The 15,537-nt window shown below is 44.0% G+C and overlaps 1 protein-coding gene across 1 annotated transcript in view; it reads right to left on the bottom strand.

Annotated features, from left to right (window-relative positions):
* nmbr (neuromedin B receptor) overlaps positions 1-15,537 on the bottom strand; it is a gene marked incomplete at both ends in the record, with an annotated part of 132,657 nt that overhangs the window by 56,066 nt on the left and 61,054 nt on the right. The window contains 2 exons of the mRNA XM_083790496.1: positions 7,541-7,747; positions 10,872-11,013. Coding sequence (XP_083646622.1) covers positions 7,541-7,747; positions 10,872-11,013 — 349 coding nt within the window. The remainder of the gene's footprint in view (positions 1-7,540; positions 7,748-10,871; positions 11,014-15,537) is intronic.

The following is a 15,537-nucleotide window of genomic DNA, read 5'->3' on the forward strand; positions in this document are numbered from 1 at the left end:
ATAATTTTAAAATCAATCCTAAAAACAACCGGAAGCCAGTGCAGTGATGCCAAAACTGGAGTAATATGTTCTCTCATCTTAGTTCTAGTTAAAACTCTGGCTGCTACATTTTGGACAAGTTGTAATCTGTCAGTTGTTTTCTTAGGCAGTCCTGAAAAAAGTCCTGAAAATGCGTGGATTAGCGTTTTTGCATCATCCAAGGACACATAGGCTCTGATTCGTGCAATATTTCTAAGGTGAAAAAAGGCAATCTTGGTAAAAGTTTCAATTCAGAATCAATAATAACCCCCAGGTTCTTTACTGTACTGTTACTTTCTACAGTCAGGTTGCCAAGTCTGCTTAATATTGATACTTTCTGTTCACTAGAACCGATTATGAGAACTTCTGTCTTATCCTCATTTAGCTTGAGAAAGTTCTCATTCATCCAACATTTGATGCTAGACGGACAGTAGGGCCTATGTTTCCTTTTCTTTTTTTACTTCCTTACATGATTTCCTGTTTTTTTTTATATAGAAGTGTATATCTGTACGTCTCTAAATGTTCAGATTAATTGAAAATGGTGGACCATGTTGTAAACAAGTGCAATGCTTCATCAGTGTCGTCCACTGTGACAGTCTTTGTATTGAGTTGTGCTTTCATGTGAAATATTCTGCGAACTGTTAATAAATACTTCAATCAATCAATCAATCAATGAACTGCAGCGGCCAGTGAGGCATATATTCATTTATTTTTTTATTTTATATCTATGGAGTGACGTCCGACACAGGCCACCAATGCAGCATTAGCCAATGGGGAATGATGCAGCGAGGTTCATATGCAGCATTAGTCAATGGGGAAAGATGCAGGGACGTTGATATGCAGCATTAGTCAATGGGGAATGATGCAGATAGGTTGATATGCAGCATTAGTCACCAACCTTAATGCGGTCGTCTTAACGCACCCCTCACCAACCTTAATCCGGTCGTCTTAGTGCACCCTTCACCAACCTTAATATGGTCGTCTTAGCGCACCTTTCACCAACCTTAATACGGTCGTCTTAGCGCACCCCTCACCAACCTTAATATGGTCGTGTTAACGCACCCCTCACCAACCTTAATCCGGTCGTCTTAGCTCACCCTTAACCAACCTTAATACGGTCGTCTTAGTGCACCCTTCACCAACCTTAATATGGTCGTCTTAGCGCACCTTTCACCAACCTTAATACGGTCGTCTTAGCGCACCCCTCACCAACCTTAATACGGTCGTCTTAGCGCACCCTTCACCAACCTTAATACGGTCGTCTTAGCGCACCCTTCACCAACCTTAATACGGTCGTCTTAGCGCACCCTTCACCAACCTTAATACGGTCGTCTTAGCGCACCCGTCACCAACCTTAATGCGGTCGTCTTAGCGCACCCTTCACCAACCTTAATATGGTCGTCTTAACACACCCCTCACCAACCTTAATACGGTCGTCTTAGCGCACCCCTCACCAACCTTAATACGGTTGTCTTAGCGCACCCTTCAGCAACCTTAATATGGTTGTCTTAATGCACCCCTCACCAACCTTAATACGGTCGTCTTAGCGCACCCTTCACCAACCTTAATACGGTTGTCTTAGCGCACCCTTCAGCAACCTTAATATGGTTGTCTTAATGCACCCCTCACCAACCTTAATACGGTCGTCTTAGCGCACCCTTCACCAATTCTTAATACGGTCGTCTTAGCGCACCCTTCACCAACCTTAATGCGGTCGTCTTAGCGCACCCTTCACCAACCTTAATATGGTCGTGTTAACGCACCCCTCACCAACCTTAATACGGTCGTCTTAGCGCACCCCTCACCAACCTTAATACGGTCGTCTTAGCGCACCCTTCACCAACCTTAATACGGTCGTCTTAGCGCACCCTTCACCAACCTTAATACGGTCGTCTTAACGCACCCCTCACCAACCTTAATACGGTCGTCTTAGCGCACCCCTCACCAACCTTAACCCTCTCCCAACCCTTACGCACGCCTCACCAACCTTAATGCGGTCGTCTTAGCGCACCCTTCACCAACCTTAATACGGTCGTCTTAGCGCACCCCTCACCAACCTTAATACGGTCGTCTTAGCGCACCCTTCACCAACCTTAATACGGTCGTCTTAGCGCACCCCTCACCAACCTTAATACGGTCGTCTTAGCGCACCCTTCACCAACCTTAATACGGTCGTCTTGGCGCACCCTTCACCAACCTTAATACGGTCGTCTTAGCGCACCCCTCACCAACCTTAATACGGTCGTCTTAGCGCACCCTTCACCAACCTTAATGCGGTCGTCTTAGCGCACCCTTCACCAACCTTAATACGGTTGTCTTAGCGCACCCTTCAGCAACCTTAATATGGTCGTCTTAACACACCCCTCACCAACCTTAATACGGTCGTCTTAGCGCACCCTTCACCAACCTTAATGCGGTCGTCTTAGCGCACCCCTCACCAACCTTAATACGGTCGTCTTAGCGCACCCTTCACCAACCTTAATACGGTCGTCTTAGCGCACCCTTCACCAACCTTAATACGGTCGTCTTAGTGCACCCTTCACCAACCTTAATACGGTCGTCTTAGCGCACCCTTCACCAATTCTTAATACGGTCGTCTTAGCGCACCCTTCACCAACCTTAATACGGTCGTCTTAGCGCACCCTTCACCAACCTTAATGCGGTCGTCTTAGCGCACCCCTCACCAACCTTAATACGGTCGTCTTAGCGCACCCTTCACCAATTCTTAATACGGTCGTCTTAGCGCACCCTTCACCAACCTTAATACGGTCGTCTTAGCGCACCCTTCACCAACCTTAATATGGTCGTGTTAACGCACCCCTCACCAACCATAATACGGTCGTCTTAGCGCACCCCTCACCAACCTTAATACGGTGGTCTTAGCGCACCCTTCACCAACCTTAATACGGTCGTCTTAGCGCACCCTTCACCAACCTTAATACGGTCGTCTTAGCGCACCCTTCACCAACCTTAATATGGTCGTCTTAACGCACCCCTCACCAACCTTAATACGGTCGTCTTAGCGCACCCTTCACCAATTCTTAATACGGTCGTCTTAGCGCACCCTTCACCAACCTTAATGCGGTCGTCTTAGCGCACCCTTCACCAACCTTAATACGGTCGTCTTAGCGCACCCTTCACCAACCTTAATACGGTCGTCTTAGCGCACCCCTCACCAACCTTAATACGGTCGTCTTAGCGCACCCTTCACCAACCTTAATACGGTCGTCTTAGCGCACCCTTCACCAACCTTAATACGGTCGTCTTAGCGCACCCTTCACCAACCTTAATATGGTCATCTTAACGCACCCCTCACCAACCTTAATACGGTCGTCTTAGCGCACCCTTCACCAACCTTAATACGGTCGTCTTAACGCACCCCTCACCAACCTTAATACGGTCGTCTTAGCGCACCCCTCACCAACCTTAACCCTCTCCCAACCCTTACGCACGCCTCACCAACCTTAATGCGGTCGTCTTAGCGCACCCTTCACCAACCTTAATACGGTCGTCTTAGCGCACCCCTCACCAACCTTAATACGGTCGTCTTAGCGCATCCCTCACCAACCTTAATACGGTCGTCTTAGCGCACCCTTCACCAACCTTAATACGGTCGTCTTGGCGCACCCCTCACCAACCTTAATACGGTGGTCTTAGCGCACCCTTCACCAACCTTAATACGGTCGTCTTGGCGCACCCTTCACCAACCTTAATACGGTCGTCTTAAGGTTGCCTCCTTTCATTCTCTGAATAAACCTCAATCTCTTGAACTATGTACAGTATGTGGAAGGGGAAGGAGAAGTATCGGGTGTGAGCGGTTTCTTCTAGGTTAATTTAGTTTTAGTTCTGCTGCTGTGCAACAGAGGATGGTAGGTTATGTGTACAGAAACACAGCACCTGATCTTCCTCTGTTCACGCTGGTTTGTTGCCTTTTCTTAAAAGGGAAAAAGCCATGTTTTTGGCCATAGGCAGAATTGTATTTGCCTCCGAGCATTCTCTTTTGTGTGTGTGTGTGTGTGTCTGTCTGTCTGTCTGTCTGTCTGTCTGTCTGTCTGTCTGTCTGTGCGTGCGTGCGTGCGTGCGTGCGTGCGTGCGTGCGTGCGTGCGTGTGTGTGAGAGAGAGAGAGAGAGAGAGAGAGAGAGAGAGAGAGAGAGAGAGAGAGAGAGAGAGAGAGAGAGAGAGAGAGAGAGAGAGAGAGAGAGAGATCAGTCCCTTCATTATTACAACTCGATTCATTATCGATTTGAACTTTTGGCATCAATTTCAACAAATTGCTAGGCCTGAAACCTGACAAACCTGCTATTTCAATTGCTCTGGCAGATGTGTATTCGTCTGGCAGCGCTAAAATTAAACAATGCCTTCTTCTCAGACACATACAGGTCCCAATGACTTAGAATATTGTGTAAAACTGTGAAAATATTGTGTTCAAACCAATGTTAAGTCTTCACTGTCAGTGGATCAACAATACCATGGCCTAAATCATCACTGTGTTTTGTCATGTCCAGAGCAGCATCAACATAAAGCTTGTCAATGTACGGAGGCACACAGTGCTGTAAAATATCCTAATAGATGGTTGTGTTGAGACCCTTAAGACTCAACCGTGGCTCCCGACATGCGTAGCCGGTTAAGACTCACCCATTAAAATCCTGAGACTTGGTTGGCAAAACATTACATCATAACTACCCTAAACCAACATTAAAGTCCATACTTGGCTGGCAACAAACCACATGACGTAATTTTGTGTAAGCCATGCATTTTCCTTTCTATGTCTATGATTTCTTTTCTCCCCCATTGCTGTCTGCACCACTGGTTGATTACAGTTGGAGTGTCATCTTTAGCTCACACTTTTCAGTTTGCTGGTCCAAGATGAATAAGCTGTTTTGAGTTGGATGGCAATGGTAAACCTTTGGTGTGCTCTGCTGTGAATGGTGAATAATTTGTCTCCACCAGGCCGAAGGCATGGGGGGAGAGTATGTTTTCGGTTTTCATTCTTCACATTTCATTTAAATGTTTTAGGTTTGCAGTAGAGATGTCCCGATACCGCATCGGTATCGGAAAAAAAGTATCGGTATCGGCCCTTTTTGGTCATATCGGGTCATATCGGTATCTGCGAATATGCCAGTCTAACCACCGATCTGACACAGGGTTAAGGGGTTGACAATATGGCAGTTAATTAAAATGTTGGGTTTGCTTTCGAGTTGCCCAAACTGCAAGTGCACATTTGAGTGAGGAGTGTGCTATTAACAACACAAATTAAAATAATAAATTATAATTTTTTGAGAGGTGCGACCACTCCTACAACCATGCAATGTCCGTGGCTCCGTGCGTATCTATGTATCAGTGGTCTGTCATGAGCACGAGTATGTGACAGAGAGAGGGATAGTGATGTGCCTGCTGCCTGCTGAGAGAGAGAGAGAGAGACAGAGAGAGAGAGAGGGGTTGCACCACTCAGTTCACACGGGTGTGATTTTTAATTATAGATATTATTCTCTGGTATCGGTTTTCGGTATCGGTAGGCTAATACAGAAATTGTGGTATCGGGATTGGATCGGGAACGAAAAAATATATATCGGGACATCCCTAGTTTGCAGGTTGGCAGATCAGTTTGAGATTGTCGATTTGTGTGCATGAACACGGACGGTTCAGGGAAGCAAACCTCCACAGTGCATGACTAGTGCATCGGATCACTCCATGTATTTACAAAGTCATTTTCATGGACGTTAGATACATTATACATTGATATTAGTAAGACTAGAAGACTCCACTCTAGCGCCACGAATAAAACAGGTGTAACACAGAAAGCTGTGGCCTGTAGAATGACGTGACGGGTGGGTGCGTGTCACTGATGACGTTGCATGAAGTGGTCCTAATGGTCAAACTCGACTACGTGTCGTTCCTGACCGCATCGCTGTCGTGGCAATAATCACGTTAAACCACACCCTCTCGTGTAATATTGCGTAATTCATCAGTTTCATTATTTGTATTATTTTATTATTACTAGTGCAGGTCCTCACAGTCCCCAGGGACACGGTTCAATGATGCTTGGCGTTGAGCCAAACACAACCTGCGAGTATCGAGTACATAAATTATGTTGTACTTTACTTGACTCGACCTGTGAGGATTTTTATTACGGAGAAGAAGCCCCATCTGGATATTATGCCTTCAATATTCTCTGCGCATCACGCTGCAGTGCACAGCAGCTTATACGTGCTAGAATCAGCTGCTGTTCAGGCCTAGTTTCAGCAAGGCGTATGACATTGTTTCGTTTCATTCATTCATTCATTCATTCATTCATTCATTCATTTCCTTAGTTATTTGTTATAGAATTTGTATTAGTTATTTTTGTCTGTTCATTCTCTATGGCTATTAGTCGAGTGAACGATTCACGCCTTGATTGTCTCCACCAGGCCGAAGGCATGGGGGGAGAGTATGTTTTGCACTCCGTCCGTCCGTCCGTCCGTCCGTCCGTGTGTGTTTTTGCACAGTACACCTACAGATTTTGTCCAAACATTGTGCAAATTGGTACACAGTCTCTCTAGAGCCATTCAACTAAACGGGTCTTTCAGATTTCTCAGACTCCTTCCTGATTGGTTAAGATTGGCTTCCAAAGTTCACAGGAGTGCTCAGTTTCAAACAAAATGCTGCAAATCATGAACACATCGCGTGATTTCCGTCAAATTGTGCACGCACATTCCCACTAGGCCGAGGAAGAAATGCCACATGAACAATTTCAACTCAGCCCCGAAAAGTGTTTTTACCTCTAACTGCACGGATCTGTGGATAACTTTGTATGCCAACTCCCTAGTTTACTTTTGTTTTATCCAACCACCAGATGAAGGCAAGCTGCAATGTCCTACATTCCTATCCTGGTGGAGACCTGTGCCCAGAAGGGCACTTTTTCTAGTTATTTTCTCTTTTGCATACATCGATGACATCTTGCAAGTTTGTTGATTCTTTCCGGCTGTCATACTTGTGTGAGTGAGTGAATGAAAAAGATGTCGTGGTATGTCGACGTGGTATGTCTCACTCACGACGTCTGAATAAGTTTGGAGTAGGACACCGCATCCTCAGGTTGTACTACCAGGTATATCCTATCAGGCAGTGTTTCACGGCCTGGTATGGGAACTGCACTGCCCCGAGAAATGATCGGCCTACAGCGAAAAGTGGTGCGTATAGCCAAAGCCCAGCGCATCCTCATCGTTTTTGTAGGCCTCAAGTACAAATACAAAAATATTATTTTCTTTAGGTAGTTAAACAATTATAGTCGACTAGTAGACTAGTAAAAATCACTAGAAGTGAAAGCCCTTGTATTTATGTATTGTTCTTGTAGAAAAGAGACCTCTTGGCAGCTGCACGGCGTGTACATGAGATGAGAAAGTCCTTACGGCAGGATTTAGAAGACATTTTGTATAGAATCTGGTGTCACAGGTCTAAATGGTCATAGAAAGGTTTGCGAAACCCCCTGGCCGGTGTGTGTGTGTGTGTGTGTGTGTGTGTGTGTGGACCTTTTTATAAAATTACCTGTCTCTTGGTGTGCTCGCTGATCTCCCCCGGCATGTCGTGGGCGCTGCGGTTGAGCGTGCGCGCGATGTGGTAGTAGTAGACGGAGATGATGGCCAGTGGCACCAGGAAGTACACCAGGAAGATGAGCACCGAGTGGATCCGCGGGTGCATCTCGTTGGACAGAGGGTACGGCACGCAGTTCACAAAGGTCACGTTACCGTGACCCTGGGCACGGCGGAAGGAAGGGAGGGAGGGAGGGAGGGAGGGAGGAGAGAGCAGTGTTGTTGTTTTTGCCAGCACATTTTGATTAACCCATTCTGACCTGAGATCAGATTCTAAAAAATGTCAGTCGTTCTTCGATTTTTCAAAAATACCAGACCTACAAGCTCGTAGCGCGCCACACGCGCTATGAGCTTGTAGATCTGCTATTTTTCAATAGCTCAAGCATAACATGATGCTAACACCAAAATGGGTTCCTGTTCCCGAATGGGTAAACAGTTTGACTCCGTAAAACGCGTAACCCGCATTTTAATCAGATATTATACGCTGCCGAGATTGTTTTATTACCTTTTAGAGCATAATGCTGAAGCATTTGGGCTTTTGATCCGTGAAAATCCGGCGATGTTATGATAATCGGCACCAGCGGCCAAGATGGTGAGGCACAAGATCCGCCTCTAAGAGGCAAACCCCCCGTCCACTTGCATTGGCCTCAATTTCCCAGAAGCACTAGCAGCCCATAGCATGTGTTGATTTCCGGTTTCGTCATCATAACATGAAGGTCTCGTCTCCAGCTCCGCGGCAAAGACGGAGTTACTTTTTAATTATTAAATATGGCGAATTAAACACATGAAACAAAAGGCGGGAATGTCGTATTACGCGCGGTGGAACTCTGGATTAAACAATTAGCGGCCGTCAAACTGTTTTAAAGTTTCAGTCATAGGGCTCCATTTTCGTCACCGCTAAACGCCTTATCCCTAAACTTCTTTGCCTTATTGCAAAACATTTTTTAACTATTCAAAAATGTTATTAAAAATTGTAAAAAAGGCAAAGAAGTTTAGGGATGAGGGGTTTAGCGGTGATGGAAATGGAGCCCTTAGCCCTTAGGGTTACCTGTCTAAATCCCTAAAACACCTCCGTTACCCGTTATATCATGCATAGGTGTGGTTTGGGCGTTACAATAATTAAACCAATCACCGTGCCACATTCCATTGCCTTTAAGAGATCCCTTATCCGTTGCCCGTTATGCCCCAGTGCTATTGCTTCATAGCCTTACGGTCTATAGCCCATGCTGCTGCCTTGAAGTCGTCCTTGTGCTCTCACTTGTGCTCCATGCAGGCGCGCGGTGCGCCCCGCTCTACCAAACTAATTTGGCATACGGCTTACGGGTGCTTTTAAAAGCCACTATGCGCCTTCCCAAATGTTTGTGACCAAAATAGCAATTTAGGGGAAAGCGTGCCAGCACCCCCATGACCACACCTCTAGGTGCAAATACCGTTGTCGGCAAAACAGTGATGCTGGACCAAAATACCATTTAGGGACAAAGCAAGCTCCTATACTCTTAAAGGACCTATAACATAAAATTCAACTTTTTCAATTTCTTTTGTGTTTCTGGGGCTCCCATATGTGTTTTCTAAACCCACAAATAACCAATTTTGAACAATCAGGCTTTCATGTCATATGGGTGTTTTAATGGAAATTGCTCTCAGGAACAGCTCGACTTTTGGCCTCATCGTGATGTCATCAATGTCACCCTACTTTGTATAATTCCTCCTCTTCATCAGTCTTCAGTTCCAAATTTGCATTTCCACTTGTTTACAATGTCCACCATTGTTGATTTTCCAAGCTGGCATGGAATGGAAACAAGCCTGGTTTTATCTAGCATCAGTATTATAATGACTAAAATATTAAATAATCTGCATATCAGCACCCCCACCACCTCAGGACATTGTGGTACTGCAGCTAAAACTGCTTTCAAAGTCCAGAAAGAAATGACAAGGCCTGGTTATATCAGAGTGGTGATTGAGGCTCAAACCATTAGAAATAACTTTGAGGGACATAGACAATATGATTATTAAATATTAAAAGCAGTTTTAAAATGCATGTTATTTGCCCTTTAAGTTTCGGGCAGCTGCTGAATTGCGGGCCGCGTCTCGGGTAATGGCGCCCATGGTCTCTTGAATATGGTTGAAAATGGTTCCATTTGTACACCCTCATAGTTAAATTAACATTGATTTCATAATATAAATTGGGCTCCCAAAGATAGAAATGACCTCAGCCAATGACAGGACGGGGCGTGAATCACGTGACTGGACCTCAGCCAATGACAGGGTGGGGCGTGAATCACGTGACTGGATCTCAGCCAATGACAGGAGGGGGTGTGAATCACGTGACTGGACCTCAGCCAATGACAGGACGGGGCGTGAATTCTTCGTGCCGTGCGTAAGGGGGCGTTCCGCATGCGTAAGGGGGACGTTCGGTTTGGTTCCATTGTGTACACTCTCAGAGTTAAATTAACAAAAATGTAATATACAAATTGTGGGTCCGAGAGTGATCAGCTGATTATAGGATGATTATAGTTTATTTGTGTGCGTGTGTGTGTGTGTGTGTGTGCGTGCACTGAGTCGGCACCGAAAGATCTCTGTGGAGAGCCAATCGAATTGCTTATTAGCAATCAATGGACAAGCTAACGAGACCCTTCACAGAGCGGCCAGAAAGCTTTTAATCTCGCACAAGTTTGTCATTATTCCCTCTTTAAAAACATCTATTTCTGCACTGGGGGTCAGCTGAGGAGAGGAGATTACAGAAGGTCGAGGAGACGATCGAGAGACGCAATTTCACCTGAATGTTATTGGGCTGTCAGACAGAAACCTTGCGTCTCCATGTTTCAACGTAGCTATTTGTTTGTTTGTTTGTTTGTTTGTTTATATAAATAAATTCCCTTTGTTGTACAATAGTTGCAACAAGACTAAACCTGAGAGTAAATAGTCTGACAATTTCGTCAACAAATAAAAACTACAAGCAAATAGGACTAGTGGACAAGAGATCCAGTATAAGTCATTTTACACTTGGTTGCATGCTGAAAATAGCCGATCTACAAGCTCACAGCTTGACGCGTTGTGAGCTTGTAGATCGGCTATTTTCAGCAAGTGTAAAAACACTATGCATCAAGGCCCGCTAAAATAAATTTTAGTTGTCTAAATCAACTGTAGATTTAGTCGACTAAAATTGTATGATATTTTAGTCGACTAAAACTAGACTCACACTAAAACATTCCCGGGTGACTAAAATGTGACTGAAACTAAATTAAGTAGACTATACGACTAAAACTATAATCAAAATGTGTATATACCTGCATGGAGACCACCTGTGAGAAGATGGCCTCGGGGACAGCTAGGAGGACGGACAGCAGCCAGATGGACACGGCCTTCAGACACGTCCAGCACACTGCACTGGATGTCTGGATGTCCATGGGGTTTACTATGGCTTTATACCTGAGAGAGAGAGAGAGAGAGAGAGAGAGAGGTTCACTATGGTTTTATACCTGAGAGAGAGAGAGAGAGAGAGAGAGAGAGAGAGAGAGAGAGAGAGAGAGAGAGAGAGAGAGAGAGGCATTTGACTCGATTTGGCACGAGGGCCTGCTATTCCAGATTTTAAAAACTGGCGTGGGGGGGAAAACATATGATATTATTAAAACAATGTATCAAAATAATAAATGTGCAGTAAAGATTGGCAACAAAAGAACAGATTTCTTCCCCCAAAGTAGAGGAGTAATGCAGGGGAACACAGAGATTAAGTGCTTGCTGTTTGCAGATGATCTGGTGCTGCTGTCCAACTGTAAAGAAAGTCAATATGAAAAAGACAAAAGTCATGCAGGTTTTCCAGAAACGGTCCAGATGTCAGGGAAGAAGATTTTTACTTGGCTGCACCAACATAGAACACACACACATCCAATTGAGACTATTCACACAGAATTTTGTAAATTAAAAGCTCAAAGAAAAACTCCAAATAATGCATGCAGAGCGGAACTTGGCCAATTCCCTCTCCTAATTAACATCCAGAAAAGAGCATTCAAATTCCATAAGCACCTTCAAAATAGTGACCCCACCTCCTACCATCACCAGGCCTTAAAATGCCAAGAGGAGAACATGAGCAGGAGTCCCCTCAGTCAGCTGGTCCTGAGTCCTACCCCCACCACCCCTCCCCTGACTAAAACAACATCCACTAACCAAATTATCAAAATGCAACAAGAACACTATATCACATATTGGGAAAAACACAACAAAAACCCAAAGTAAATTAGAATGCTATTTGGCCCTCAACCGAGAATACACAGTTGCAAATTACCTGACCACTGCTACTGATCTAAAACTGAGGAAGATGTTGACTATGTACAGACTCAGCGACCACCGCCTGGCATATAAACAGGCAGACACAGACAGAACTGGCTGCCTAGAGAAGACAGACTGTGTTCACTCTGCTCTCAAGGGGAGGTGGAGAAGGAACTACACTTTCTGTTACAATGTGACAAGTATAAAGACATCAGAGAATCATTTTTCCCTAAATTTAAAGAAAAATATAAAGAATTAATACCATTAATAACTAATCACTCCAATATGTTCTGGGAGAACAGTCCAATTAATGCACAGTTTTGGCAGCAAAATATGTGTGGAGTTGTCATCAACTGAGGGACAGCCAGTGGACAGAAGAGACAGGTATATCTGTCTGAACAGGGTCACTAAGTTGCTGTTATGTTTATGTGTGTTAATTTATTTCCATTGTTAATGTATTGCTTGTTGTTCTTTATTTTTGGGATGTTTGTTGTTGTTTCTGTGTGCGCAGAGAGTTGTTGTCTCTGTGTGCGCAATGTTGACTTTTGTTTTGTTGTATGTATGCTTTGGCAATGTAGAACATATTTATCATGCCAATACCTTTTGAAATTGAAAAATTGAATTGAGAGAGAGAGAGAGAGAGAGAGGTTCACTATGGCTTTATACCTGAGAGAGAGAGAGAGAGAGAGAGAGAGAGAGAGAGAGAGAGAGAGAGAGAGAGGGAGAGAGAGAGAGAGAGAGAGAGAGAGAGAGAGAGAGAGGTTCACTATGGCTTTATACCTGAGAGAGAGAGAGAGAGAGAGAGAGAGAGAGAGAGAGAGAGAGAGAGGTTCACTATGGCTTCTGTACACAGTTTGAACTTGTAAATGGGACATTCTGCAATATGAGTACTTTTACTTTTAGTACTTTAAGTACATTTTTATGCCAATACTTTTGTACTTTTCCTCAAGTACATTTTCAATTACGTACTTTTACTTGTAACGAAGTAGTTCTAAATTGCAGTATTGGTACTTTTACTTAAGTCAAACAATTTAATACTTTTTCCACCTCTTGAGGAGAGGCAGTCCCACATTTACCATCCAAACTGTATAGCGTTTGATTGCCTTGGAATGAAATCATATTTGAGACACACTGTTATCACCCACTCAGTGCTGACTGTTGCCAAATCTGTTTGGCCAGTGCCAAATCAACCCCTTCCTCCCGAGGGCCATGGCTCTACACACCAAATCAAAAGGGCCCCGTGCACGCGCGCAAATTTGGCAGCAAATTCAGATTTTAGTTTAGTCATAGTCTCTTTTAAAAATGTATTTTTAGCAGAACTTGATGGTGTCATAATGGCTGATTTACAAGCTGATTTAATAGCTACAAGCTCACAATGCGGCACAGCGCGGTACAGCGAGGCACAGCGTGACGCGATCTACAAGCGTGAGCTTGTAGATCGGCTATTTTCAGCATGCAAGTGTAAAATGACTTATACTGGATCTCTTGTCCACTAGTCCCTTTCTTGTCCACTAGTCCCTAGGCTAGTTTTTATTTTTTGACGAAATTGTCAGTATATTTAGTCACTTTTAGTCATCATAGCTTAGTTTTCATGTATTTTCCATTTAGTTTTCGTCAGTGAAAAAGGTAGTCGACGAACATTTCTCGTCATAGTATTAGTCAACGAAATCAACACTGCTTTGCGTGCGCTTAACACAATCAAGGAGACACTTTTTGTTGCATTTGCGTCCCCGCTCTCTGTTTTTACTCACCACCGTTCCACGTTATTACAGCTCCGGTGGTCACCTCACCACCGAAAATACAGACTATGAATAGGCCTTAAGAACGTAACAGTGGAATATTTATATAATGAAACTATACATATAAACTATACTATACTATGCTATACATGTACCATGAAGTGCTATGACTATATACAATGCAATTCTAGTACTGTCTACATAACATGCTATAAGTCTGTATCAAATTCTATCTAAGCCTGCTACAAAAAGTGCCATGATGGAGTCTGAACAGGTGGGCTTTCAGACTACGGCGGAAGATTGGGAGTGATGCTGCGGTTCTGATTGTGATGCAAAGTGCATTCCAGTTTTGGAGGCAGAAGGGAGAAGAGTTTTGGACGTGTGGAGGCTCTGCTATTTCCGAGTCTCCTCCCCACCGAGTGGTTAAGAAACAGTTAGAGACGATCAAAAACACGAGCTGTTGCGATACATTGGAATCGGTGACCTATGAATACCGTTTTGACGGAAGCAACAGCTGTCTCTCGCACAGGGCCCTGCATATACAGGCTGCAGGCCCTGGGGCTTAAACTCCAGTGAATTCCGTTGTTAAGAATTCTGTTTACAGAGAATTATTTTCTAACCATGCCAATTGCTTGTGTTACAGATGGATTAATTAAACTGAATGGCCTGGTGTGGTTATAGCGAACAACATAACACTTCATTTGTCTTTGGTAAGCTTCACTGGCAAAACTGCTGATTTAACGACTATCATTTTCACAGTCACTTCAACCCATTTTGACCTGGGAACGATTCTACAAATGCTTTCTAAATCCTGAGAGTTTTCTGAAAAACCTCATGTTTCTATATCAGTGGTTCTCAAACATTTTCATGTCAAGGACGCACACAAATATATGAATTTGGCCGCCGGCCGCCATCTGAAAATATGTTGTTCCAGGGACCTCCCAGAAGCAAAGATTTTAGTTAAAAACGTCCACTCTGAAAGAATATATATTTGAGACACATTTTCACGATTTAAAAAAAATAGCAGACCTACAAGTTGAGCTTGTATTTAGCTATTTTAGCTTTAGCTATTTTTCAACAGCTAAAGTATAGCATCATGCTTAAAACACCAAAACATGGATTCATGTGATGTCCGACACATTTCATTGTTTTGATTCCAAGCCGTTGCGTTTCATTGCCTTGGAATAAAATCATATTTGATACACGGAATTATCACCCATATGTTTCCCGATTAGGCTATAGATATCAATCCGTTCCTTAGTATTAACAATCCGTTACTTGTTTCCTAACACAGCAATGGATTAATGAAACTGACGCGGCACAAATCATTCAAACAACGTCATTTAAAACTCCTGGGTACGTTTTGAAACTCCAAAGAAGTTAACTATACAGCAGTGGTTCCCAAAGTGGGTCTGTAACTCTCAGAGTAAAGTTAACATTGATTTTACAATATAAATTGGGGGTCTCAGAGATATAAATGGCATTAAATGGGGGGACAGTATACTAATGCCTTGAAATGTTGAGAAGTACTGTAATCGTATCTCTCATGGCGGTCCCTGGCATATCTTTTCAAATGGGGGGCTAATTAGTGTCATTTTGGGGGTCCTTGACGTGAAAAAGTTTGGGAACCACTGAACTACAGTATGTGAGCAGTATGTGAGAGTGAAAGTGAGGGGTGGGGGGGGGGGTCACAGCAGGGGGTCTGTGTTCTGAGGAACAAGAAAGAGGGAGAAGTGGGCGGTGTTATGCCCCCGGTCATAATTCAGTTATGGTCTGACAACCTGTCACGGACGTCATAAATCATTCACTACCTGTCAATCTGATGCACATGCACGTGTGTACTTGCGCGAGCGCACGCCACACACACACACACACACACACACACGCACACGCACACGCACACGCACGCAGGGTGAATACTCAATCTATAAGTATCTAAAGACATTCA

Source organism: Protomyctophum parallelum (assembly GCF_964188405.1).
Source record: "Protomyctophum parallelum genome assembly, chromosome: 19".
NCBI lineage: Eukaryota > Metazoa > Chordata > Actinopteri > Myctophiformes > Myctophidae > Protomyctophum > Protomyctophum parallelum.